This window comes from Lucilia sericata, unplaced genomic scaffold (assembly GCF_015586225.1).
Source record: "Lucilia sericata isolate MDLA Ls3-8-SP2 unplaced genomic scaffold, ASM1558622v1 Contig000517F_arrow, whole genome shotgun sequence".
NCBI lineage: Eukaryota > Metazoa > Arthropoda > Insecta > Diptera > Calliphoridae > Lucilia > Lucilia sericata.
Genome location: NW_023994530.1, coordinates 175,936 through 201,068, shown reverse-complemented (window position 1 = coordinate 201,068; position 25,133 = coordinate 175,936). Strand labels below are relative to the sequence as shown.

General features: G+C 30.3%; 1 protein-coding gene across 9 annotated transcripts in view; it reads left to right on the top strand.

Annotated features, from left to right (window-relative positions):
- Positions 1-25,133, top strand: part of LOC119605771 (NAD(+) hydrolase sarm1) — a 68,631-nt gene that overhangs the window by 27,695 nt on the left and 15,803 nt on the right. For 6 of the 9 annotated variants that reach the window (XM_037959071.1, XM_037959062.1, XM_037959063.1 and 3 more), the window contains exons 2-3: positions 6,238-6,542; positions 6,611-6,998. In XM_037959071.1, coding sequence (XP_037814999.1) covers positions 6,238-6,542; positions 6,611-6,998 — 693 coding nt within the window. Of the gene's footprint in view, positions 1-859; positions 1,238-6,237; positions 6,543-6,610; positions 6,999-25,133 lie in introns of all 9 variants that reach the window. The other 3 variants (XM_037959067.1, XM_037959068.1, XM_037959069.1) reach the window with 2 other exon arrangements.

Below are 25,133 nucleotides of genomic sequence, written 5' to 3'. Positions count from 1 at the left end.
TAGAGGATCTTTAACTTTAGTTTTCTTATTGAAAAGTTTCTAGTATTTGTCGGCTAATTATCCTATAGAAAACGCTACATTTACCACACTGTTGTTGTTAATTAAAAACATTCATTAGATTCTTGTCCATTAATTTCCGCTTAACGTAAAGCGTTTTTTTTTTTTTTTGCATTATTTTGCTCATCAATTGAAATGTTACTAATTTAAATGTTTAAAATTTTTTCTTAAAATATTTAAAAAATTACAATAATTAATTGAAAAACACAACAGCAGATTTATAGAACCACTTAAAAATGCAAAAAAAAAAATCGAACAATTTAAATATATAAAAAAAACAAAACAAATGTTAGCAAACAATATAAAATAAAAATAAATTAATTAAAATTTGTTTAAAAGGGAAAATATGAAAAAAAAAATAATTAAAATTATCTTTAAGTAGTTATAGCTCTCCATATAGGAAAACAGACAGTTGAACAGAAATTTTTAAAAATACCAACAGAGAGATAGATATGGCAAATAAATACAATTGCACACCTTTTGAATTGAAACAAAAAAACAAATTGAAATGATAGAACAACAACAACAACAGACTAAAAGAATGAAACCCCACTGAACATAAATACGTTACTCTCTAGTTTAGTTGGAAATTCACATTGAACGCGTTAAAACCTTGAGAGACAACTATATAGCTAAACAAACAGGGAAAAGAAAGAAGCATAAATAATTTTAAAAATCAAGTGTAGTTTAAGCCAGGGGATTAAAAATAAATTAAATATTGTTAAAAAATTAAAAAAATATATTTAATAAAGTTATTAATAAATTTACTCAATTTATTTTTTACGAATTTGTTTAATTAAAGAGTTTTCTAGAGTCCCACATATAATCGAGTGATAACAAAACAAAATAAAAAACGCTATAAAAAAGTATTAAAAAATATAAGAAAATTCAACAAAACCCTAAAAAAGTAAAAAAACTAAATAAACAACAAAAGAAATTATTAATTAATAATAAAAAAGTATAAAATTATAAGTTAAATAATACCTCACCAAAAAAAAGACATACATGTTAGGCATAATTTATTAAACAAAAACCAAAATAATAATAGAAAAATTAATGAAAATTTGTAAACAAAAACATTAAGAGTTTTAACTTCAATCTTCAATATTTCAAAACAGTATTTGAAACAAAGTTAAAAAAAACTTCTTTGAAAAACTAAGTAACATCTACTACTGTTCAGGTTAGTTTTAAAATAAAATCGCCAAAACAAAAACATCTCTATAGTTCTAAGAATTATTATTAAAAACGCCCACATTTTATTTCGAAAATTGTCATTTTAAGTTTTGTGCATATAAAAGGCGCCAAATTTTTTTGGTCACATAAAGATTCATGAGTACAATTTTAATCTTCCTGATTCATTTTAAAGCAGTTTTTGTATATATGTTAAGCCCTGGCACAGTGGGGTAGAATGCTAAAATTTTGCTAATATGTTTTTCCAAGGCAACACCAAAGCAACAACTCTATCTATAGAAAAGTTGCCTGTAATAAGGCAACTCTTACTATAGAAATGTTGCTTGTTCATACTAAGGCAACTCTTTCTATAGAAAATCTACTAAAGCAACTCTTTGTATAGAAAAGTTGCTTGTACTAAGGGAACTCTTCCTATAGAAAAGTTGCTTGTACTAAGGCAACTCTTTCTATAGACAAGTTTCTTGTACTAGGGCAACACTTTCTATAGAAAAAATACTTGTACCAAAGCAACTCTATCTGTAGAAAAGTTGCTTGTACTAAAACAACTCTTTCTATAGACAAGTTTCTTGTACTAGGGCAACACTTTCTATAGAAAAGTTACTTGTAGCAAAGCAACTCTATCTATGGAAGAGTTGCTTAAACTAAAGCAACTCTTTGTATAAAAAAGTTGCTTTAACTAAAGCAACTCTTTCTACTGAAGAGTTTCTTGTACAAAAGCAGCTTTATCTATATAAAAGTTGCTTCAACTAAATCAACTCTTTGTATAGAAAAGTTGCTTAAACTAAAGCAACTCTTTCTAGAGAAAAGTTGCTTAAACTAAAGCAACTCTTTCCAGAGAAAAGTTGCTTAAACTAAAGCAACTTTTTCTATAGAAAAGCTGCTTATACTTTTTCTATAGAAAAGTTTCCAACTCTTTCAAAAGAAAAGTTGAAAGGTCAATCTTTCTATAGAAAAGCTACTTGTATCCAATCAACTCTAAATATCTATGGAGAAGTTGCTTAAACTAAAGCAACTCTTTCTACAGAAAAGTTTCTTGTACGAAAGCATGTTTATCTATATAAAAGTTGCTTAAACTAAAAAAAACAGTTTTTATAGAAAAATTGCTTGTACTAAGGCAATTCTTTCTTTGGAAAAGTTACTTGTACCAAAGCAACTCTTTCTATTGAAAAGTTGCTTGTACTAAGGCAACTCTTTCTATAGAAAAATTGCTTGTACCAAAGCAACGCTTTCTATTGAAAAGTTGCTTGTACTAAAGCAACTCTTTCTGTAGAAAAATTGCTTTTACTAAGGCAACTCTTTCTATGTAAAAGTTGCTTGTACTAAAGCAACTCTTTCTATAGAAAAGTTGCTTGTACTAAAGCAACTATTTCCATAGAAAAGTTGCTTAAACTATAGAAATTCTTTCTAGAGAAAAGTTGCTTTAAAATTGGATACACTAAAGCAACTGTTTTTTAGAAAAGGGTTTTGTACCAAAGCAACTTCTTCCATAGAAAAGATGCACGAAACAAAGCAACTTCTTCTTAGAAAAATTACTTGAAACAAAATAACTTCTTCTATGGAAAAAATTCCATGAAACTAAGCAACTTCTTCTATACAAAAGTTGCTTGAAACAATGTAGCTTCTACTACAAAGATGTAGCTTGAAAGCGAGCAACTTTTTCTGTAGAAATGTTGCTTGAAAGCAAGCAACTTTTTCTGTATAAATGTCGTTTAAAAGAAAGCTACTTTTTCCTTAAAAAAAGTTGTTTGAGAGAAAAAAAGTTGCTTGAAGGAAAGCAGATTTTTCCATTAAAAGAAGTTGCTTCAAACAAAGCAACTTTATCTCTAGAATGGATGGCTGCATCAAAGCAAAGTTGCTTTTAAATGACCTTCAACGTCAACCACTGCTGTCAACCTTACCCAATTCATCTTCATTAGCATTTGCGCAAATCTATAACATGTTCAAATATAATTTTCTTTAGAAAATTTTAAAATACTTGAAAATTTCTTAAGAAACATGCCAAAATCTTGTTTAAAATACTTACATATATACAAACAAACACATTTCCCTATAACAACGTGCTTACATTTAAATTAAAATACTATTTAAATAGAAAGAAAAAAAGAATAAACAAACACAATAAATAAAAACAAAATTTAATTTTGGGAAATTCTAAATTTATTTCAAATTTTTGACCAAACAAGCCATCAAACGTCAACAATCTATTTTTAAACACCAAGACATGTGCAGAATTTTGAAATAATAATTATCATTAACGAACAAATAAAAACAACATCAAATGAATGAAATGTCATAAAATTGCAAAAACATAAATTATGTTTCTATTCTGTTTCGGACAGTCGAATCAAAAGAAGCAGCAACAGTTTAAAGTGTCAAAAATATAAAACTGAGTCATTGAACTGTTTGTTTTTATATTATTGGTGCGTGTGTTTGCTAACGCATAAAATTAAAGTTTAATAAGAAAAATTGTTGTTGTTTTTATGAGGAATTATCATCATTGATATTTTATGAAATTGATTAAATTTTAAAGAGAGTGTGAAAAAAGGGTGAGAGAGGGAATGCGAAAGATTTATATTTAGCTGGAGCTGTCAAATATATTTAGTTTAGAAATACATTTGAGTATTTCGGAATTAAAAAGATTAAATGAACACTATTATTAGGTTAGTAATAATACTGATTCAAATTCAATTCGGTAATTCGTCCTAAATTTTGCAAAAAGGTGCTTCTAAAAGTCGACTTTGCTGTTAATTTTTAGTTTTTATTAATCTATTTTTTAGTTTACTTAATAAATATTGACACATGAACGCAAAAAATTGATTTATTGTGGAAAATGTGTTTAACAAATGTTATGGCGCAAAATACGAGGGTTGAGCAAAAAATTTTATTTAACAGCTACAGTTGTTTTGATTTAATCAATATTTCTACTACTTTTCAATAGAAAAATTTGTTTCCTATAAAAGTTTTAGTTCAGTTCTTGTTCAGTTCTAGTTCAGTTCTAGTTCAGTTCTAGTTCAGTTCTAGTTCTAGTTTAGTTCTAGTTCAGTTCTAGTTCAGTTCTAGTTCAGATCTAGTTCTGTTCTATTTCAGTTCAAGTTCAGTTCTAGTTCAGTTCTAGTTCAGTTCTAGTTCAGTTCTAGTTCATTTCTAGTTCATTTCTAGTTCAGTTCTAGTTCAGTTCTAGTCAGTTCTAGTTCAGTTCTAGTTCAGTTCTAGTTCAGTTCTAGTTCAGTTCTAGTTCAGTTCTAGTTCTAGTTCGTTCTAGTTCAGTTCTAGTTCAGTTCTAGTTCAGTTCTAGTTCAGTTCTAGTTCAGTTCAGTTCTAGTTCAGTTCTAGTTCAGTTCTAGTTCAGTTCTAGTTCAGTTCTAGTTCAGTTCTAGTTCAGTTCTAGTTCAGTTCTAGTTCAGTTCTAGTTCAGTTCTAGTTCAGTTCTAGTTCAGTTCTAGTTCAGTTCTAGTTCAGTTCTAGTTCAGTTCTAGTTCAGTTCTAGTTCAGTTCTAGTTCAGTTCTAGTTCAGTTCTAGTTCAGTTCTAGTTCAGTTCTAGTTCAGTTCTAGTTCAGTTCTAGTTCAGTTCTAGTTCAGTTCTAGTTCAGTTCTAGTTCAGTTCTAGTTCAGTTCTAGTTCAGTTCTAGTTCAGTTCTAGTTCAGTTCTAGTTCAGTTCTAGTTCAGTTCTAGTTCAGTTCTAGTTCAGTTCTAGTTCAGTTCTAGTTCAGTTCTAGTTCAGTTCTAGTTCAGTTCTAGTTCAGTTCTAGTTCAGTTCTAGTTCAGTTCTAGTTCAGTTCTAGTTCAGTTCTAGTTCAGTTCTAGTTCAGTTCTAGTTCTAGTTCTAGTTCAGTTCTAGTTCAGTTCTAGTTCAGTTCTAGTTCAGTTCTAGTTCAGTTCTAGTTCAGTTCTAGTTCAGTTCTAGTTCAGTTCTAGCTCAGTTCTAGTTCAGTTCTAGTTCAGTTCTAGTTCAGTTCTAGTTCAGTTCTAGTTCAGTTCTAGTTCAGTTCTAGTTCTAGTTCAGTTCTAGTTCAGTTCTACTTCAGTTCTAGTTCAGTTCTAGTTCAGTTCTAGTTCAGCTCTAGTTCAGTTCTAGTTCAGTTCTAGTTCAGTTCTAGTTCAGTTCTAGTTCAGTTCTAGTGCTAGTTCAGTTCTAGCTTCTTGGTAGAAATGTTATAGGCAACCCTCGTTAAAGTGCCGTTAAATTATTTTCTTTAGATAAGAACGGAGAGAATAATGAGAACTACTTCATTTTTGTATGTGAAGTGGTGTCGAGCGTTAAGAAAACCTCTCAAACTATTTTCTTTTAAACATTCAGTTTATTGGTATTTTCAGTTAACACAATATTTCTAAAACGTACTAAAAATTTAAAGAATTTTTAAAAAATTCGAAAATTTTGAATAAAAAACAAAAAAATAGCTTATTTAAAAAAATTGGTAAGATCCCACAAATTTAAAGCCAAAACATCATTTATTATTTTTTTATTAATTTGTGGCTAAAACTGATAAAAAATATTGTTTAACTGATAACAACAGTCTCACCCGACGAAAAAAAGTAAACAGCAGAACAAAACAATATAAAGCAGAAAAGAATAAATGATTGAACAAAGCGTGGAGAAGAAAAAACAATATTGTTAATTTAAAAAAAAATATTGCCAACAAGTTTATCTAAAAAATTCACACACCTATACCAAGCCAAAAAAAAAACTGCTAAAGACAAGTGGAGACATAGATACTGGCATGTTCTTAAAGAAACAGACAGACAGATATAAATTTTTAAAATATACAGCAATAAATTAAATGAAGATTTGTACTTTTTTGTTCGGGTTTATTGACAAAATGTTATTATTATTTAAACATAATGACAAAATTGCTAAGAAATATAACGAATTTTCTTGAATATTCTTAAAGGGAATTTTTAGTTTATGGGCCCTCTATTAAAGGGGCCTTTTATACTATTTCAATTAAGAGATTTTAATAATTTTTATCTTTTGTCTATTCTCTTGTAGGTCGTTAATAGCAGTACAACAACACGTGTTGAAAAGAAATCACGTTTACATCACATTACGTCCTCTTCCTCCTCATCGTCCTCTTCATCCACCTCCACAGAAATGAAAGCGGCAGCACTGAAACGCGATATGAGCGAATTTAAAAATTCCATGTCAGAAATCAATGATTTGGCCTTGGGCCGCAATAACACACCCGCCCTAACGGGATCAACGGGGACCTTAAGTCATCAGCCACCCTCCATTAACGATCTCAGCAATTTAAATGCCCTCAATAGTTCAGATGCCATAAATAAACTTAAGAAAAAGTAAGTTTTCAAAAAAATTTACATTAACAAACATTTTAATAAAACCACTCTCTTCCCTTTCCGCACAGATTACGCTCCTCTCTGGAGAATATTGTTGATGGCAATAGTGAACCTCATATAACATTTCCCGATGATCATGAACACGATGACGATCATATGAATTTAGATATGGATTTAGTGAAAGCCTCCAACCAATTGGCAGCAAATGGTTTGAGCGGTTCGAAGGGCACACTAGTTGACACCGTGAAGTTCGAGGAGAAACGCACTAAAACAGAATCAAAAACGAAAGTAGTGGCGGATGGTTTTAGTTCGGAACAGGCCACTAGTAATTTGGCCGAAAGCAAACGTTTACAGACAGGTGATATTGATTATCAACAAGCTAAGGCGGCGGCTGCCTCGAGAAATCGCATGGAGGTTGATGGTGTTAAGACAGAGGAAAATGCTGCTGTTATACATGTAAGTGGAATATCAAAAATATTTTTTTTATGTTTTGAAAAAGGTCTGTTAGGAAAAATTTTGAAAATTTTATGAGAAAAATTGCATTTTCAATGGTTTAATCCAATTTTAAATAAATTTTTAAAATGGATTGTTAAAATAAAAATTTGAGTTCTAGTGAATTTTTAAATTTTTTATAAATATTTTCATTTTTAAAACTGAACTAGAATTGAACTAGTACTAGAACTGAACTAGAACTGAACTAGAACTGAACTAGAACTGAACTAGAACTGAACTAGAACTGAACTAGAACTGAACTAGAACTGAACTAGAACTCAACTAGAACTCAACTAGAACTCAACTAGAACTCAACTAGAACTCAACTAGAACTGAACTAGAACTCAACTAGAACTCAACTAGAACTCAACTAGAACTCAACTAGAACTCAACTAGAACTCAACTAGAACTCAACTAGAACTGAACTAGAACTGAACTAGAACTGAACTAGAACTGAACTAGAACTGAACTAGAACTGAACTAGAACTGAACTAGAACTGAACTAGAACTGAACTAGAACTGAACTAGAACTGAACTAGAACTGAACTAGAACTGAACTAGAACTGAACTAGAACTGAACTAGAACTGAACTAGAACTGAACTAGAACTGAACTAGAACTGAACTAGAACTGAACTAGAACTGAACTAGAACTGAACTAGAACTGAACTAGAACTGAACTAGAACTGAACTAGAACTGAACTAGAACTGAACTAGAACTGAACTAGAACTGAACTAGAACTGAACTAGAACTGAACTAGAACTGAACTAGAACTTAACTAGAACTGAACTAGAACTGAACTAGAACTGAACTAGAACTGAACTAGAACTGAACTAGAACTGAACTAGAACTGAACTAGAACTGAACTAGAACTGAACTAGAACTCAACTAGAACTCAACTAGAACTCAACTAGAACTCAACTAGGACTCAACTAGGACTCAACTAGAACTGAACTAGAACTCAACAGGAACTCAACTAGAACTCAACTAGAACTCAACTAGAACTCAACTAGAACTCAACTAGAACTCAACTAGAACTCAACTAGGACTGAACTAGAACTCAACTAGAACTCAACTGGAACTCAACTAGAACTCAACTAGAACTCAACTAGAACTCAACTAGAACTCAACTAGAACTCAACTAGAACTCAACTAGAACTCAACTAGGACTGAACTAGAACTCAACTAGAACTCAACTGGAACTCAACTAGAACTCAACTAGAACTCAACTAGAACTCAACTAGAACTCAACTAGAACTCAACTAGAACTCAACTAGAGCTCAACTAGAACTGAACTAGGACTTAAAAAGAACTGCACTAGAACTGAAGTATAACTGAGCTAGAACAGAACTCTACAGTAGAGTCCAAACTTTACAAAAATGTATATTGCAAGCATCCTGTTTGTATGCACACTAAAATACAGGGTGTCAATTCAAACAGCTCAAATCTGATAAAACTTTTAAAAGAACCCGCCACAAATATAGAACTTTTTCTAAAGTTCCATGGGCATAAAATGAAATTCATAAGCTCCATTACGAAGCTTTTTGTAATATATTTATGAGCTTTTTCACTGCTTTTTCCCCCAAAATCAGTAGCAATTTTCCCATTCAAATCTAATAAACAACTGATAATGATGCAATTTTCAATTTAGATCTGTTCAATCACCGGTAGTCTATGCAAAAATTTATTATTATCTTTATGAGGGGATAATCTAAGTTATTTATATGAAAATAAACAAATAATAAAAACATTACAATAAATTCCTTTGATAACCGCTAAATATTTCACTTTCAATCATCCTAAAAAACCTTAACCCATATGGAAGCGTTTTTTAAAAGCAAAGTTCAAATTACCAGCAAACTATAGTGAAAATTACGTCATTTTTACAGCGCACACCAATATTAGATTAACAACTTAATACAATAACTAATATTTTCCTTTATTTAGTAAATAAATTATAAATTTCTATGGAATTCACATGTAGATATGGGAAATCCACAAATTTTTCATATACATACATATTTGAAGACAGAGAGAAAAAGCTAAGGAGAAGAGCTAACGACATAATTCTTGGTTGTTTTGTTTAAATGTTTTAGCAACTGTGAAATTATTATAAAATAATATAATTTTAGAGGAATTTTTCTAGTATTCATGACTTTTAGTTTACTAAATATGTTATGCTTTTTATTTTAATAAACTCCTTAGGATGTGCTACAAGTTGTTTACACTTGAAAATATTTACAAAAGATAACTTTTAAAGATGTAATTTAGTTATCCTTTAATTTTAGTATTTTTTAAGCATAGTTTTACTTTAATGTCGAAATTGTCTAGATTGAAGGGCAGCAAAGACAGAACTAGTTACATGCTTGTTTACTGGTGTATAGGAGTACTTTATATAAGCTACATTAATATTGAATCTAAACTAGAACTGACTTAGAAATGAAGAAGAACTGAACTAGAAGTGAACTAGAACTGAACTAGAACTGAAACTAGCACTGAACTAGAACTGAACGAGAACTGAACTAGAACTGAACTAGAACTGAACTAGAACTGAACTAGAACTGACACTGAACTAGAACTGAACTAGAACGAACTAGAACTGAACTGTGAACTAGAACTGAACTAGAACTGAAAGACTAACTAGAACATGAAATACAAACTGAACTAGAACTAGACACTAGAATAAACTGAACTTGAACGAACTAGAACCAGAACTGAACTAGAATAACTGAACTGAACGATGAACTAGAACTAACTAGAACTGAACTAGAACTGAACTGAAAACTAGAACTGAACTGAGAACTGAACGAACTAGAATGAACTGCTGAACTAGAATGAACTGAACGACTAAATGAACTAGACTGAACTAGAACTGAACTAGAACTGAACTAGAACTGAACTAGAACTGAACTAGAACTGAACTAGAACTGAACTAGAACTGAAACTAGAACTGAACTAGAACTGAACTAGAACTGAACTAGAATGAACTAGAACTGAACTAGAACTGAAACTAGAACTGAACTAGAAACTGAACTAGAACTGAACTAGAACTGACTAGAACTGAACTAGAACTGAACTAGAACTGAACTAGAACTGAACTAGAACTGAACTAGAAACTGAACTAGAACTGAACTAGAACTGAACTAGAACTGAACTAGAACTGAACTAGAACTGAACTAGAACTGAACTAGAATGAACTAGAACTGAACTAGAACTGAACTAGAACTGAACTAGAACTGAACTAGAACTGAACTAGAACTGAACTAGAACTGAACTAGAACTGAACTAGAACTGAACTAGAACTGAACTAGAACTGAACTAGAACTGAACTAGAACTGAACTAGAACTGAACTAGAACTGAACTAGAACTGAACTAGAACTGAACTAGAACTGAACTAGAACTGAACTAGAACTGAACTAGAACTGAACTAGAACTGAACTAGAACTGAACTAGACTGAACTAGAACTGAACTAGAACTGAACTAGAACTGAACTAGAACTGAACTAGAACTGAACTAGAACTGAACTAGAACTGAACTAAACTAGAACTGAACTAGCTGAACTAAAACTGAACTAGAACTGAACTAAAACTGACTGGAACTGAACTAGAACTGAACTAAAACTGAACTAGAACTGAACTAGAACTGAACTAGAACTGAACTAGAACTGAACTAGAACTGAACTAGAACTGAACTAGAACTGACTAGAACTGAACTAGAACTGAACTAGAACTGAACTAGAACTGAACTAGAACTGAACTAGAACTGAACTAGAACTGAACTAGAACTGAACTAGAACTGAACTAGAACTGAACTAGAACTGAAATAAACTGAACTAGAACTGAACTAGAACTGACTAGAACTCAATTAGCTGAACTGAACTAGAACTGAACTAGGACTGAACTAAACTGAACTAGAACTGAACTAAACTGAACTAGAACTGAACTGAAACTGAACTAGAGCTGAACTAGAACTGAACTAGAACTGAACTAGAACTGAACTAGAACTGAACTAGAACTGAACTAGAACTGAACTAGAACTGAACTAGAACTGAACTAGAACTGAACTAGAACTGAACTAGAACTGAACTAGAACTAAACTAGAACTAAACTAGAACTGAACTAGAACTGAACTAGAACAAAAACTGAAGTAGGACTAAAGTAAACTAGAAATAGAACTAAACTTGAACTAGAATTGAACTAGAACTGATTTAAAACTGAACTATAACTGTAATGTAATGATTCCTAATTAAAAAATTCCTTTTTTTTCAACTAAAAAAACTTCTTACATCTCCCTAGAGATTAATGTACATTAACACTTCGAGCTGGGTATTTCCAACTATCACTATTGACTCACTAATAATGTGATTGGTGGGTCGTTAGGCAGTCTCATTGTTATCGCCCGTTTACAAAAAGGGAGTGTAATAAAAAAAATTATAATATTACTACAAGTATTTGCAAGTTCTTTGTTAGTAGTTTTTTTCGTTGCCTCAATAACACAAATTTTGCTAAAACACGCAACGCCCTAAACAGTAGTAAGTAGTAGTCTTCGATAAACCGGCGGCTAACCAACAGTTCCAAAGCAGTACAATCCTAACAACCAAATAACACAGCTAAACACGCAATCTAAGGATTTTGTGTTATTTATTTTCGTTGACAATAAATTATAGCGACAACATTTAGTGAAGAAAAAATGTCCTTAACGAGTAATAAAGATCCTTTAAAACTAAAAATTCCTTTATAAAAGTCATGCTTGGAAAAATTTTTTTTTGTGAAAAAAGTGAAAATTTTTATGTGAATAAAGAAAAAGCACTTAAATCAAACTAAAATAAAAAATCCTTTAACGTCATGCCAACTTATTGATTTTTCTTTGTTTGACGCTCTTGCTCTCTTTAACTGGTTATTTTAAAAGAGAGTTGTTTATTTGAAAAGGATTCACAAAGGACATATTTATTACTTTTCTTTTGGAAATCCTTGTGGCTTGCACATGTTTCTTTCACAAGTTTAGTGGAGTTTCTTATGAAAAGTTTATTTTGCGGGGAGTGTGTTTTTTTCATCAAATTTTATAAAATGTTATTAATATTTTAGTGTTAATTAAACTACCAAAATAATGTTGGGTTCAAAATTGTTATTAATTTATTGCTGTTCGGCAACCTTGTCTAACAATACAAAAAATCTACTTCGTCCCCGAATAATGTTCTACTCGAAACATACGCGTCATAAATCTTTATTGAACAAATTTAAGGTAAATATTTATATAACTGTAATAAATTTAACGTATTATATTGTTATTATTGTTAGAGAAAAAGCAGCGACGGTATGAAAAAGGGGTAAAATATCGTATAAAGTTTTGTCTATGTCTAATACGTAATCTAGTCTAAAGTTTTCCCTTGAAAATCTTAACTCGTATAAAGTTTTGTATACAAAATGTTTTACTTGTTTAAAGCTTTTGGAAAGTTTTCTTTAGAATTTTTACTCGTCTAAATTTTTCTATAGGAATTCGTTACTGGTAGAAAGTTTTCTCTAGAAAATTTCCATAGAAATTATTCTAGTCTATAGCCTAGCCTTTAATCTAGTCTATAGTCTATAGTCTATAGTCTAGTCTATAGTCTAGTCTATAGTCTAGTCTATAGTCTAGTCTATAGTCTAGTCTATAGTCTAGTCTATAGTCTAGTCTATAGTCTAGTCTATAGTCTAGTCTATAGTCTAGTCTATAGTCTAGTCTATAGTCTAGTCTATAGTCTAGTCTATAGTCTAGTCTATATTCTAGTCTATAGTCTTGTCTATAGTCTAGTCTATAGTCTAGTCTATAGTCTAGTCTATAGTCTAGTCTATAGTCTAGTCTATAGTCTAGTCTATAGTCTAGTCTATAGTCTAGTCTATAGTCTAGTCTATAGTCTAGTCTATAGTCTAGTCTATAGTCTAGTCTATAGTCTAGTCTATAGTCTAGTCTATAGTCTAGTCTAGTCTTAGTCTAGTCTATAGTCTAGTCTATAGTCTAGTCTATAGTCTAGTCTATAGTCTAGTCTATAGTCTAGTCTATAGTCTAGTCTATAGTCTAGTCTATAGTCTAGTCTATAGTCTAGTCTATAGTCTAGTCTATAGTCTAGTCTATATCTAGTCTATAGTCTAGTCTATAGTCTAGTCTATAGTCTATCTATAGTCTAGTCTATAGTCTAGTCTATAGTCTAGTCTATAGTCTAGTCTATAGTCTAGTCCTATAGTCTAGTCTATAGTCTAGTCTATAGTCTAGTCTATAGTCTAGTCTATAGTCCTAGTCTATAGTCTAGTCTATAGTCTAGTCTATAGTCTAGTCTATAGTCTAGTCTATAGTCTAGTCTATAGTCTAGTCTATAGTCTAGTCTATAGTCTAGTCTATAGTCTAGTCTAGTCCTATAGTCTAGTCTATAGTCTAGTCTATAGTCTAGTCTATAGTCTAGTCTATAGTCTAGTCTATAGTCTAGTCTATAGTCTAGTCTATAGTCTAGTCTATAGTCTAGTCTATAGTCTAGTCTATAGTCTAGTCTATAGTCTAGTCTATAGTCTAGTCTATAGTCTAGTCTATAGTCTAGTCTATAGTCTAGTCTATAGTCTAGTCTATAGTCTAGTCTATAGTCTAGTCTAGTCTAGTCTATAGTCTAGTCTATAGTCTAGTCTATAGTCTAGTCTATAATCTAGTCTATAGTCTAGTCTAAGTCTAGTCTATAGTCTAGTCTATAGTCTAGTCTATAGTCTAGTCTATAGTCTAGTCTATAGCCTAGTCTATAGTCTAGTCTATAGTCTAGTCTATAGTCTAGTCTATAGTCTAGTCTATAGTCTAGTCTATAGTCTAGTCTATAGTCTAGTCTATAGTCTACTCTGTAGTCTAGTCTATAGTCTAGTCTATAGTCTATAGTCTAGTCTATAGTCTAGTCTATAGTCTAGTCTATAGTCTAGTCTATAGTCTAGTCTATAGTCTAGTCTATAGTCTAGTCTATAGTCTACTCTGTAGTCTAGTCTATAGTCTAGTCTATAGTCTAGTCTATAGTCTACTCTGTAGTCTAGTCTATAGTCTAGTCTATAGTCTAGTCTATAGTCTAGTCTATAGTCTAGTCTATAGTCTAGTCTATAGTCTAGTCTATAGTCTAGTCTATAGTCTAGTCTATAGTCTAGTCTATAGTCTAGTCTATAGTCTAGTCTAAAGTCTAGTCTACAGTCTAGTCTATAGTCTAGTCTACAGTCTAGTCTATAGTCTAGTCTGTAGGCTTGTCTATAGTCTAGTCTAGTCTAAGTCTAGTCTAGTCTATAGTCTAGTCTATAGTCTAGTCTAGTCTAGTCTATAGTCTAGTCTATGTCTAGTCTATAGTCTAGTCTATAGTCTAGTCTATAGTCTAGTCTATAGTCTAGTCTATAGTCTAGTCTATAGTCTAGTCTATAGTCTAGTCTATAGTCTAGTCTATAGTCTAGTCTATAGTCTAGTCTAGTCTAGTCTAGTCTAGTCTATAGTCTAGTCTATAGTCTAGTCTATAGTCTAGTCTATAGTCTAGTCTATAGTCTAGTCTATAGTCTAGTCTAGTCTAGTCTAGTCTATAGTCTAGTCTATAGTCTAGTCTATAGTCTAGTCTAGTCTAGTCTATAGTCTATAGTCTAGTCTATAGTCTTGTCTATAGTCTAGTCTATAGTCTAGTCTATAGTCTAGTCTATAGTTTAGTCTATAGTTTAGTCTATAGTCTCGTCTATAGTCTAGTCTATAGTCCAGTCTAAAGTTGTTTCTTTACTGATGAAAATGTTTGTATTGAGAACATCTCTACTCGTCTGAAAATTTCTAAAGAATTCCTTACCAGTCTAAAATTTTTTAGGCAAAATCATTGCCCGTCCAAAGTTTTCTCTACAAAATCTTTATATATAAAAAGCATTCTATAGAAAAATTTACCAGATCGAAACTTTTCTATGCGAAAAACTGGTCGAAATCTTTACTAGTCTTAAAATGTCTCAAGAATTCTTTACTGATCTAAAGTTTTCTATAGAATATCACTTTTTAAGTTTAGAAGATGGTCAACAACACTGTTATGCTTATGTATTAGCTGTTACTAGAGTATACATATATAAAGATCACTAGCAGTAAAAGTTGTTGAAGCCTAATATTATGCTCTATATTTTAAGCAATTGTTCATGCTAAAAAAACATACACCAGGCATGGAAATATCAGTACTGTATTTTAGTCAATTCTCTCTGACATTGAAAAATACCGTTGTAGCCTCTCTAACATACTAAGGACTTTTTCATATATTCGTCAATAGACTAGACAACAGACTAATCTATAGTCCAGTCAAAAGTGTGGTAAGTAAACTAGTTAATATACTAGACCATAGACTAGTCAATACACTTCCATAGACTGGTGCACAGACTAGTCAATGGACTAGTCAATATAATAGATTATTTTTAGACTGGTATACTCTATACTAATAAGTAGATTAGTCAAAAAACTTCTATGTTTTTTCAAAATTTGAATTTCCCATGCCTGGCATACTCTAATATTAACAGCGACTGGAAACAATTTTTTGCAATAAAACAAATGTTTTTAAATAATGACGTTTTTATTTTATTATTTCTAAAAATTAATAATTTTGAAGAGCGTCACCACAATCTAAATTAAATATTTGAAATATTTGTTATTTTCAGTAAATATGATCTTTAATGACTTTTTTATGGGGGATCTGTTTGTGGAACAAAAACACACACTAGTTGATAAATAGTTTAAATTGATTTAATGTTCAACAGCAGGCCCACAAAATTTAATGTTGGACATTAGCCAAAGTAAACAGAAATTTAAAAGAAATCATTTATTAATTTTAAATAAATAGATAGTTAATAATTTTGTGTTTTAAGGCAAAAGAGGACAAGTGGATAGGGTATAGAGAAACATGCTACAAATTCAACACAAGCAAAATGCTTGGTTGTCTAAAAGTAGCATCGACAAAGAGCTCTCCCTTTCTCTCATTTACAACATAACAACGTCTGAGAGTTAATTTTTCACTGAGTTAACTGCGATCCTATTTTCTTATCAAATTCGTTATTTTAAAATGTCTATAATTGTGCAAAATGATGAAACAATTCATAATTGCAATAACTATTTTATTACATATTTAAATTAAAAATGATTTAATTTTTTTTTTAATTTATAAAGAAATGTAAATACAATTTATTCTAATTAATAACAAATGAAATTGATCTAATTAACCTTTAGATAGGGAACTACATCAAAATATTTAAATTTATTTAAAATTTGTAGAATAAAACAGATAAAGATTGCTGATTTTTTGATATGATTAATTTAATATACTTTTCTAATTCTGAGTAGGGTGTTCAGATATGACAATGTGCAGATATTGGCATAGGACAATTTATATTTTGTGTTGACATCATTAGTTTTAAATAGTATTTTCGAAGAAAAAACTGATCTTTAAAATAACAAAAGCAGATCAAAATTGCACATGTTTTTTGAAGAAGACAGAAACGATCTTATGGGGATTAAATAATTTCAGGAAAATTTTGGTGTAAGATCTAGATCTGTAGCGGCTAGAAATGTATTTCTTTATGTGGAAGGAAACTAAGTCTTGACCAAAGTCTGGTCTGTACTCTAATCTATAGTCTGATGTATATTCTGATCTATAATCTAGTCTATATTGTTGCCTATAGTATAGCCTATAATCTAGTCCAGTCTATAGTCTAGTCTATAGTCCAGTCTATATTCTAGTCTATAGTCCAGTCTATAATCTAATCCGTAGTCTAGTCTTTAGTCCAGTCTATAGCCTAGTCCATAGTTAATAGACTAGTTTATAGTAAAGTCTATAGTTCAATCTATAATCTAGTATATTGTCTACTCCATAGTCTAATCTATAGTCTTCTTTATAGTGCATTCTATAGTCTAGTTTATAGTCCAGTCTATAGTCTAGTCTATAGTTTATTCTATAGTCTATACTCTATAGTTTAGTCTAGTCTATAGTCTATAGTTTACTCTAGTCTATAGTCGAATATATAGTCGAGTCTATAGTTTGGTCTATATTATAGTTAATAGTCTAGTCTAAAGTTTAGTCTATAGTCCCGGCTAAACTTTAATATATAGTTTAGTCTATAGTCTAGTCTATAGTCTTGTATATAGTTTAGTCTGTAGTCCAGTCTATAGGTCTAGTCTATGGTCTAGTCTATAGTCAAGTCTATGGTCTAGTCCATTGGCTAGCCTAGTCTATACTCTAGTCTACAGTCAAGTCTATAGTCAAGTCTATAGTCTAGTCTATAGTCTAGTCTATAGTCTAGTCTATAGTCTAGTCTATAGTCTAATCTATAGTCTAGTCTATAGTCTAGTCTAGTCTACAGTCTAGTCTATAGTCTAGTCTATAGTCTAGTATATAGGCTAGTCTAGAGTCTAGTCTATAGTCTAGTCTATAGTCTAGTCTATAGTCTAGTCTATAGGCTAGTCTATAGTCCAGTCTATAGTCTAGTCTATATTCTAGTCTATAGTCTAGTCTATAGTCTAGTCTATAGTCTAGTTATAGTCTAGTCTATAGTCTAGTCTATAGTCTAGTCTATAGTCTAGTCTATAGTCTAGTCTATAGTCTAGTCTATAGTCTAGTCTATAGTCTAGTCTAGTCTATAGTCTAGTCTATAGTCTAGTCTATAGTCTAGTCTATAGTCTAGTCTATAGTCTAGTCTATAGTCTAGTCTATAGTCTAGTCTATAGTCTAGTCTATAGTCTAGTCTATAGTCTAGTCTATAGTCTAGTCTATAGTCTAGTCTATAGTCTAGTCTATAGTCTAGTCTATAGTCTAGTCTATAGTCTAGTCTATAGTCTAGTCTATAGTCTAGTCTATAGTCTAGTCTATAGTCTAGTCTATAGTCTAGTCTATAGTCTAGTCTATAGTCTAGTCTATAGTCTAGTCTATAGTCTAGTCTATAGTCTAGTCTATAGTCTAGTCTATAGTCTAGTCTATAGTCTAGTCTATAGTCTAGTCTATAGTCTAGTCTATAGTCTAGTCTAGTCTATAGTCTAGTCTATAGTCTAGTCTATAGTCTAGTCTATAGTCTAGTCTATAGTCTAGTCTATAGTCTAGTCTATAGTCTAGTCTATAGTCTAGTCTATAGTCTAGTCTATAGTCTAGTCTATAGTCTAGTCTATAGTCTAGTCTATAGTCTAGTCTATAGTCTAGTCTATAGTCTAGTCTATAGTCTAGTCTATAGTCTAGTCTATAGTCTAGTCTATAGTCTAGTCTATAGTCTAGTCTATAGTCTAGTCTATAGTCTAGTCTATAGTCTAGTCTATAGTCTAGTCTAGTCTAGTCTATAGTCTAGTCTAGTCTAGTCTATAGTCTAGTCTATAGTCTAGTCTATAGTCTAGTCTATAGTCTAGTCTATAGTCTAGTCTATAGTCTAGTCTATAGTCTAGTCTATAGTCTAGTCTATAGTCTAGTCTATAGTCTAGTCTATAGTCTAGTCTATAGTCTAGTCTATAGTCTAGTCTATAGTCTAGTCTATAGTCTAGTCTATAGTCTAGTCTATAGTCTAGTCTATAGTCTAGTCTATAGTCTAGTCTATAGTCTAGTCTATAGTCTAGTCTAGTCTATAGTCTAGTCTATGGGCTAGTCTATAGGCTAGTCTATAGGCTAGTCTATAGTCTAGTCTGTTGTCTAGTCTATAGTCTAGTCTAGTCTATAGTCTTGTCTAAAGTTTAGTCTATAGTCTATTCTATGGTTTTGTCTATATTCTAGTATATAGTCTATTGTATAGGTCCAGTGACTTAACTGTAGGGTATTTAAATAGTCTACTTTTCTTTTTTTTTTTTGAAAAAAAAAAGTTTTAATATATTTCCTCAAGATTCCCAAACCATTATACAAAATCAACTCTTTAATCCTCTTAAGAAAACAATTACTCTTTCATTAAAACAAACACTTAGACAAAAAGTTCTCTTCAATTCTAATAAAAAAGAGTAGAAAAGAAAAACAGACACACAAAAAACGATGATCTTTTTCTATTAATTATCTCTTCTACGATCGCAAAATTTCGTCAACATGTTGTTTTTTTTTTAATAATGTTTTCGAAAAAATATTCAAAATAAATTTCAACAGAGTCAATCAGTCTAAAACGAACTATAAGAACGAGCGGTTTAAAAAAATACTAAAATTTTAAAGAAATAGACAAGAAACGGTTTATTTACTGAAAATTTTAAATAAAAAAATTTCAAAATTAAAAGAAAGCAAAAAAGCAAACAAAACAACAAGTGTATAAAAAGAATTTGCACATAGATAGAAAAAAAATAGAATTGAAATAAAAACAAAGAAAAAGTCAAATTTGAATATAAAATCATTGAGTTTAAATAAACACACTTCCTTAAGCTATTTTTTCAACAATATTATTTTTAAACAATTCGAAATTTCTTTTTTCTTTTCTGTGGATTTAAATACTTTTTTTTGAATATTTATAAATACATGTGGTCATCAAGTGTTAAAGAAAATAGAAAGAAAATAAATCAATTTAAATTAAACTAATAAAAATACTAAAATAAAAGTGTTTTTAAAATAGCAATGAAATCTGTTTTTGTCAAAACCTTCTAAAAGTGTCAAAAGGTCAATTTAAATTTAAACAAAAACAAGACAAGAGAATTTATTTTAAAAACAAAAGAGCAAATAAAAGAGTATTGCCACCGGAAGTAAAAGTCCGTTATTTTTTAAAGCTTAAAACAAATTTTGTTGAGTTTTTCTTTTAACAAATACTTTTTTTCAAATTTGAGAATTAATAATAAAAAACCATAAAGTCCCTAAAACGCCATGAGTTATAGATTTCGCAATTATGTGAGCTTTATTTTTAATTGCTTTTATTAACTGTGTATCTGTATCTGTAAAATGTTTATTAAATAAAGTACAAAAAAGTCTCACAATGCATTAAATGAAACATTTACTAAACACAATCAATTCGTTAAATTCTTAATTAACAAACGAACGTCAATGACACCCTGCGTTTAATAATAACACCTGTTCTGTTAACTGTGAAAGCGTTAAATTCTAAGTCGTGTTAAAAAACGATAATAATTATAGAAAACAAGAAAAACAATGAGTTAAATTTTATTTATTTATGTGGAAAAAGTGCCAATTACGCCCCCTTTTTCACACAAACCTTTCATTTTAATCTCACTTGAAAGTTAACAAACTATTAGTTTGATAAGAGAGGGTTACTTAATCGAAGTTTACTTGGTTGGATTAGTTAATGATTAGAAATCTATTGCATATTTTAAGGTATTCTCAAGTACTTAACTGTTTGCTTATTGGACAAGGATCGAATATCTATAGTTTTCTCGAATATTCTACAAAAGCTTTTAAATTACTTTAATGAATTAATTAGATGAGCAACTGATATCAAATATTGGGTTCTTGCATACTTTTTGGGGTACTTGATGCCAAGATTGGTAGGTTTGGGTTAAGAAATCGTTAAAAAAGGCTCCTTGTTTTACAATTTCTAAACGAACAGGAATATGTTGAAGCGTATTGTATATTTGCTGGAATTTCAATTAGTCAGTCCGCCAGTTAGTTAGTTAGTTAGTTAGTTAGTAGTTAGTTAGTTAGTTAGTTAGTTAGTTAGTTAGTTAGTTAGTTAGTTAGTTAGTTAGTTAGTTAGTTAGTTAGTTAGTTAGTTAGTTAGTTAGTTAGTTAGTTAGTAGTTAGTTAGTTAGTTAGTTAGTTAGTTAGTTAGTTAGTTAGTTAGTTAGTTAGTTAGTTAGTTAGTTAGTTAGTTAGTTAGTTAGTTAGTTAGTTAGTTAGTAGTTAGTTAGTTAGTTAGTTAGTTAGTTAGTTAGTTAGTTAGTTAGTTAGTAGTTAGTTAGTTAGTTAGTAGTTAGTTAGTTAGTTAGTAGTTAGTTAGTTAGTTAGTTAGTTAGTAGTTAGTTAGTTAGTTAGTTAGTTAGTTAGTTAGTTAGTTAGTTAGTTAGTTAGTTAGTTAGTTAGTTAGTTAGTTAGTTAGTTAGTTAGTTAGTAGTTAGTTAGTTAGTTAGTTAGTTAGTTAGTTAGTTAGTTAGTTAGTTAGTTAGTTAGTAGTTAGTTAGTTAGTTAGTTAGTTAGTTAGTTAGTTAGTTAGTTAGTTAGTTAGTAGTTAGTTAGTTAGTTAGTTAGTTAGTTCGTTAGTTAGTTATTCGTGAGTAGCGTTAGTTATTGCTTCTGGTTCCAGTTCGTTGCGCGCTAGGTAATTACTCAGCGTCGTTAGTTGGTGAGTTCAGTGGCAGCGTTAGCGAAACCATTGCTTTCTGGTCCAAGTCAATTGCAACGCGCTCGGTAAAGTTGAATCTTAACAAGCGATCGATATCTGGCTTGAGTTCAGTGGCAGGCGGTTAAGGTATAAATAAAACCTCGATTGCATAGGAAACTCTAATATTTCATCTTTATAAAGACTCGACAAAAAACTTTGGGAAATGAATCATGTCATTAAGAAAGAACACATAAATTTATTTTCGTAAAATTTTGAATGAAATGTCTGCTTACTTTTCACTAGTCCGTAACTAGTGCATTGCCATCACTTTATTCTAAGTTTTATATTCCATATTTAAACATATTTATTTATTATTAAATTAACTTAGAAATTCGATATATTTCTACTAAAACACCTGTCAACATTATATCAAAATATAGACATAATTCTGAAAATAGGACCTAATATTTTGATGTATAACAAACTAAAACAAAAATGATATATAATATAAATATTTTCTTTAGAAAACTTTCACTATTTATTATTAAATTTAAACAAAATGAAATAAAATCAAAATATTTACAAATTTATAAGTAAAAACAAGATATTAAAATATTTTCGCATAAAATCACCTCTAAAATTGGTACAATTTTCCAAAAGCCAAAAAAAAAAAGATAAAACAAAAAAAAAAAAAAACAAGAGAAAAATATAATAAAATTAAATTTTTCTTAATTAATAATGGTATTTCACCACCACCACCAGCAAGCAACAACAAAATTATACACACTTTTTAAAAAGAATTATATTAATTTTCATATGTTTGCCGCTAAAATGACTGTGAGATCTGTCTGTCCATTAAGTCCGTCTGTGTATGATCTTGATGCCTCAGGGGGCTCTCTTATACATACATACACTCATATGCAAAGTGAGTGAGTGCACAGTGGTATGAATAAATACTTCAGAAATAATGTTGCTGAAGGTGTTGTAGTTGTAGATTTTATTAGCTGAAAACCCAAGAGTATGCGATTTTCTTTTAAATAGCCAATCGGCCATTTGGTTAAATGAAAATCAGTTTTGTGTGTGTTGAAGCAGAGTTTTAAAGGAATGTTTTGAATTTTTTTTTAGAAAATTAAAATTTAGAAAAAAAATAGTTTGAAAAAATCAAAATAAAAAAAAAATATTAAATTTAATATAAACTTGACTATAGCGTGGACTACAGACTAGATTATAGACAATAGACTAGGTTATAGTCTAGGGTCTAGAATATATATTTGATTATAATTTGGACTATATACAACATTAAAATGTGGATTATTTACTAGACTATAGTCTGGACTATAGTATACTATAGTCTGGACTATAGAGTAGACTATAGTCTGGACTATAGAGTAGACTATAGTCTGGACTATAGAGTAGACTATAGTCTGGACTATAGAGTAGACTATAGTCTGGACTATAGAGTAGACTATAGTCTGGACTATAGAGTAGACTATAGTCTGGACTATAGAGTAGACTATAGTCTGGACTATAGAGTAGACTATAGTCTGGACTATAGAGTAGACTATAGTCTGGACTATAGATTAGACCATAGTCTAGACAATAGAGTAGACTATAGTGTACACTATAGTCTGAACTATAGATTAGACTATAGTCTGACTATAGATTAGACTATAGTCTGGACTATAGATTAGACTATAGTCTGGACTATAGACCATAGTCTGGGCTATATACAAGACTAGAGTCTGGACTATAGCTTCCGCTATAGTCTGAACTATATACTAGACTAAAGTCGGGCCTATAGACCATAGATTATAGCCAGAGACTATGGACTAGCTTATAGTACGGCCTATATACTATACTACAGACTATATAGTCTCGACCATAGACTAAATTTTTATAAAAATTCAAATTCTGTCATAAATCTCTAAAAACGTCTTTCCGCCAAGTTTTGATACCTTCAAATTCCTGCTAAATGAAAATATACTTTTAACAAAAAACAACAATAACAACGATAAAAGAAAAATTAACACGGCAGCGGAATTTCGCATTCACTGTGGTGCGGGTGTGTTTACGTTAAGGTTGACATTGAAATACGCTTCTTCGTGTCTTGGTGTCTCACAGCGCACAGTGGTATAGGAAAAAAAAAAGAGGGAAATAATTCGGTAACTTCTAAACGGTTAATCCGATTTTAATGAAATTTGGTATGCACAAAGAGGAGGTGTTGTCGAGTTTAGGTTTTGAATTTGGACCTTATAGGCCAACCAGGGGCCCGGCGGGGGGTCCTCAAATTAGGACACCTCGGCTATGTTAAATTTTTAAAACGATCCTATTTCTTCATTTGAGTTCCGATTTAAAAAAAATTTCGTATATAGAATCTCCTCATCGAGCACTATAAAAAATGTCGTCGTAGCAGTAAATTATCTCTTATAGTTTAGGAGATATTCGCATTTGAATATTAAAATTTTAAAATTTTTACCGTCCTTACTTTAGTTTTTTTGATAATAGCAGGTCCAAATATTTCCGATTTTCGCCATTTTTTTTTATTTGCTTAACAACAAGTTTATATACCAAGCAGTGAAAGAATTATGTAAAAATCATGACTGAGTCCAAAGTTATAGGCATTTAAATTTAAAAAATTAAAAAAAGGCGATTTTTTGTCATTTTTTTGGGAAAAAAGTATCTTTTTCTTTTTAAGTTATCTAAAAAGTTTCTAAGAAGATGTATATAGAATTTATACTTTTTGGAAAGCTGACTTTACATAAAATACGATAAATGAAACAAAACCTAAAAATTTTTGATACCGAGGGGACCAGGTCCATCCAAAAAAACCCTATTTTTTATGGAAAATTAAATTTTGAGCAAAAATTCTCAAATCGCATAGTCGATATCAAATTATAGTGACCTGTTTTATATGACCCAATAAGTTCTTAATCATTTTGTAACGGGTTTCGATAACCCCGCCCCTGGTATGGATATAATAGGCAAAAAACCAAAAAATCCCATTTTTGGGATTTTTTAAAACTTTTTTGGGAATTCCGGGATTTCTAATAAGAAAATTCGAAATTTTTATTTAATTTTGGATTTTGAGTAAAAAAATCTACCTAACTGTAAAATTTCATCAAAAAATATTCATAAATAAAATTTTTATTGCAATTTGAAAAATTTGTATCTTCGCAAAAACTGAATAAAAAACATTTTTTAATTTTTTTTAAAAAAAGTATTCCGCGAATTTTTTAATTTTCAAAAATTATATACAGTTTTGAAAAATAGACAAAATTACCTTTCCATTGATATATAACATGCCTACCTAATGTTTTTTAAGTGACAAATTAATTAGGGAAAACTCAACATCTTTTAGAAAATTTGCCTAGCACTATTATTTTCATCCATAAGGTTAACTCTTAAATTTGTTACATATATGGATGAAAATAATAGTGCTAGGTAAATTTTCTAAAAGATGTTGAGTTTTCCCTAATTAATTTGTCACTTAAAAAACATTAGGTAGGCATGTTATATATCAATGGAAAGGTAATTTTGTCTATTTTTCAAAACTGTATATAATTTTTGAAAATTAAAAAATTCGCGGAATACTTTTTTTAAAAAAAATTAAAAAATGTTTTTTATTCAGTTTTTGCGAAGATACAAATTTTTCAAATTGCAATAAAAATTTTATTTATGAATATTTTTTGATGAAATTTTACAGTTAGGTAGATTTTTTTACTCAAAATCCAAAATTAAATAAAAATTTCGAATTTTCTTATTAGAAATCCCGGAATTCCCAAAAAAGTTTTAAAAAATCCCAAAAATGGGATTTTTTGGTTTTTTGCCTATTATATCCACACCAGGGGCGGGGTTATCGAAAACCGTTACAAAATGATTAAGAACTTATTGGGT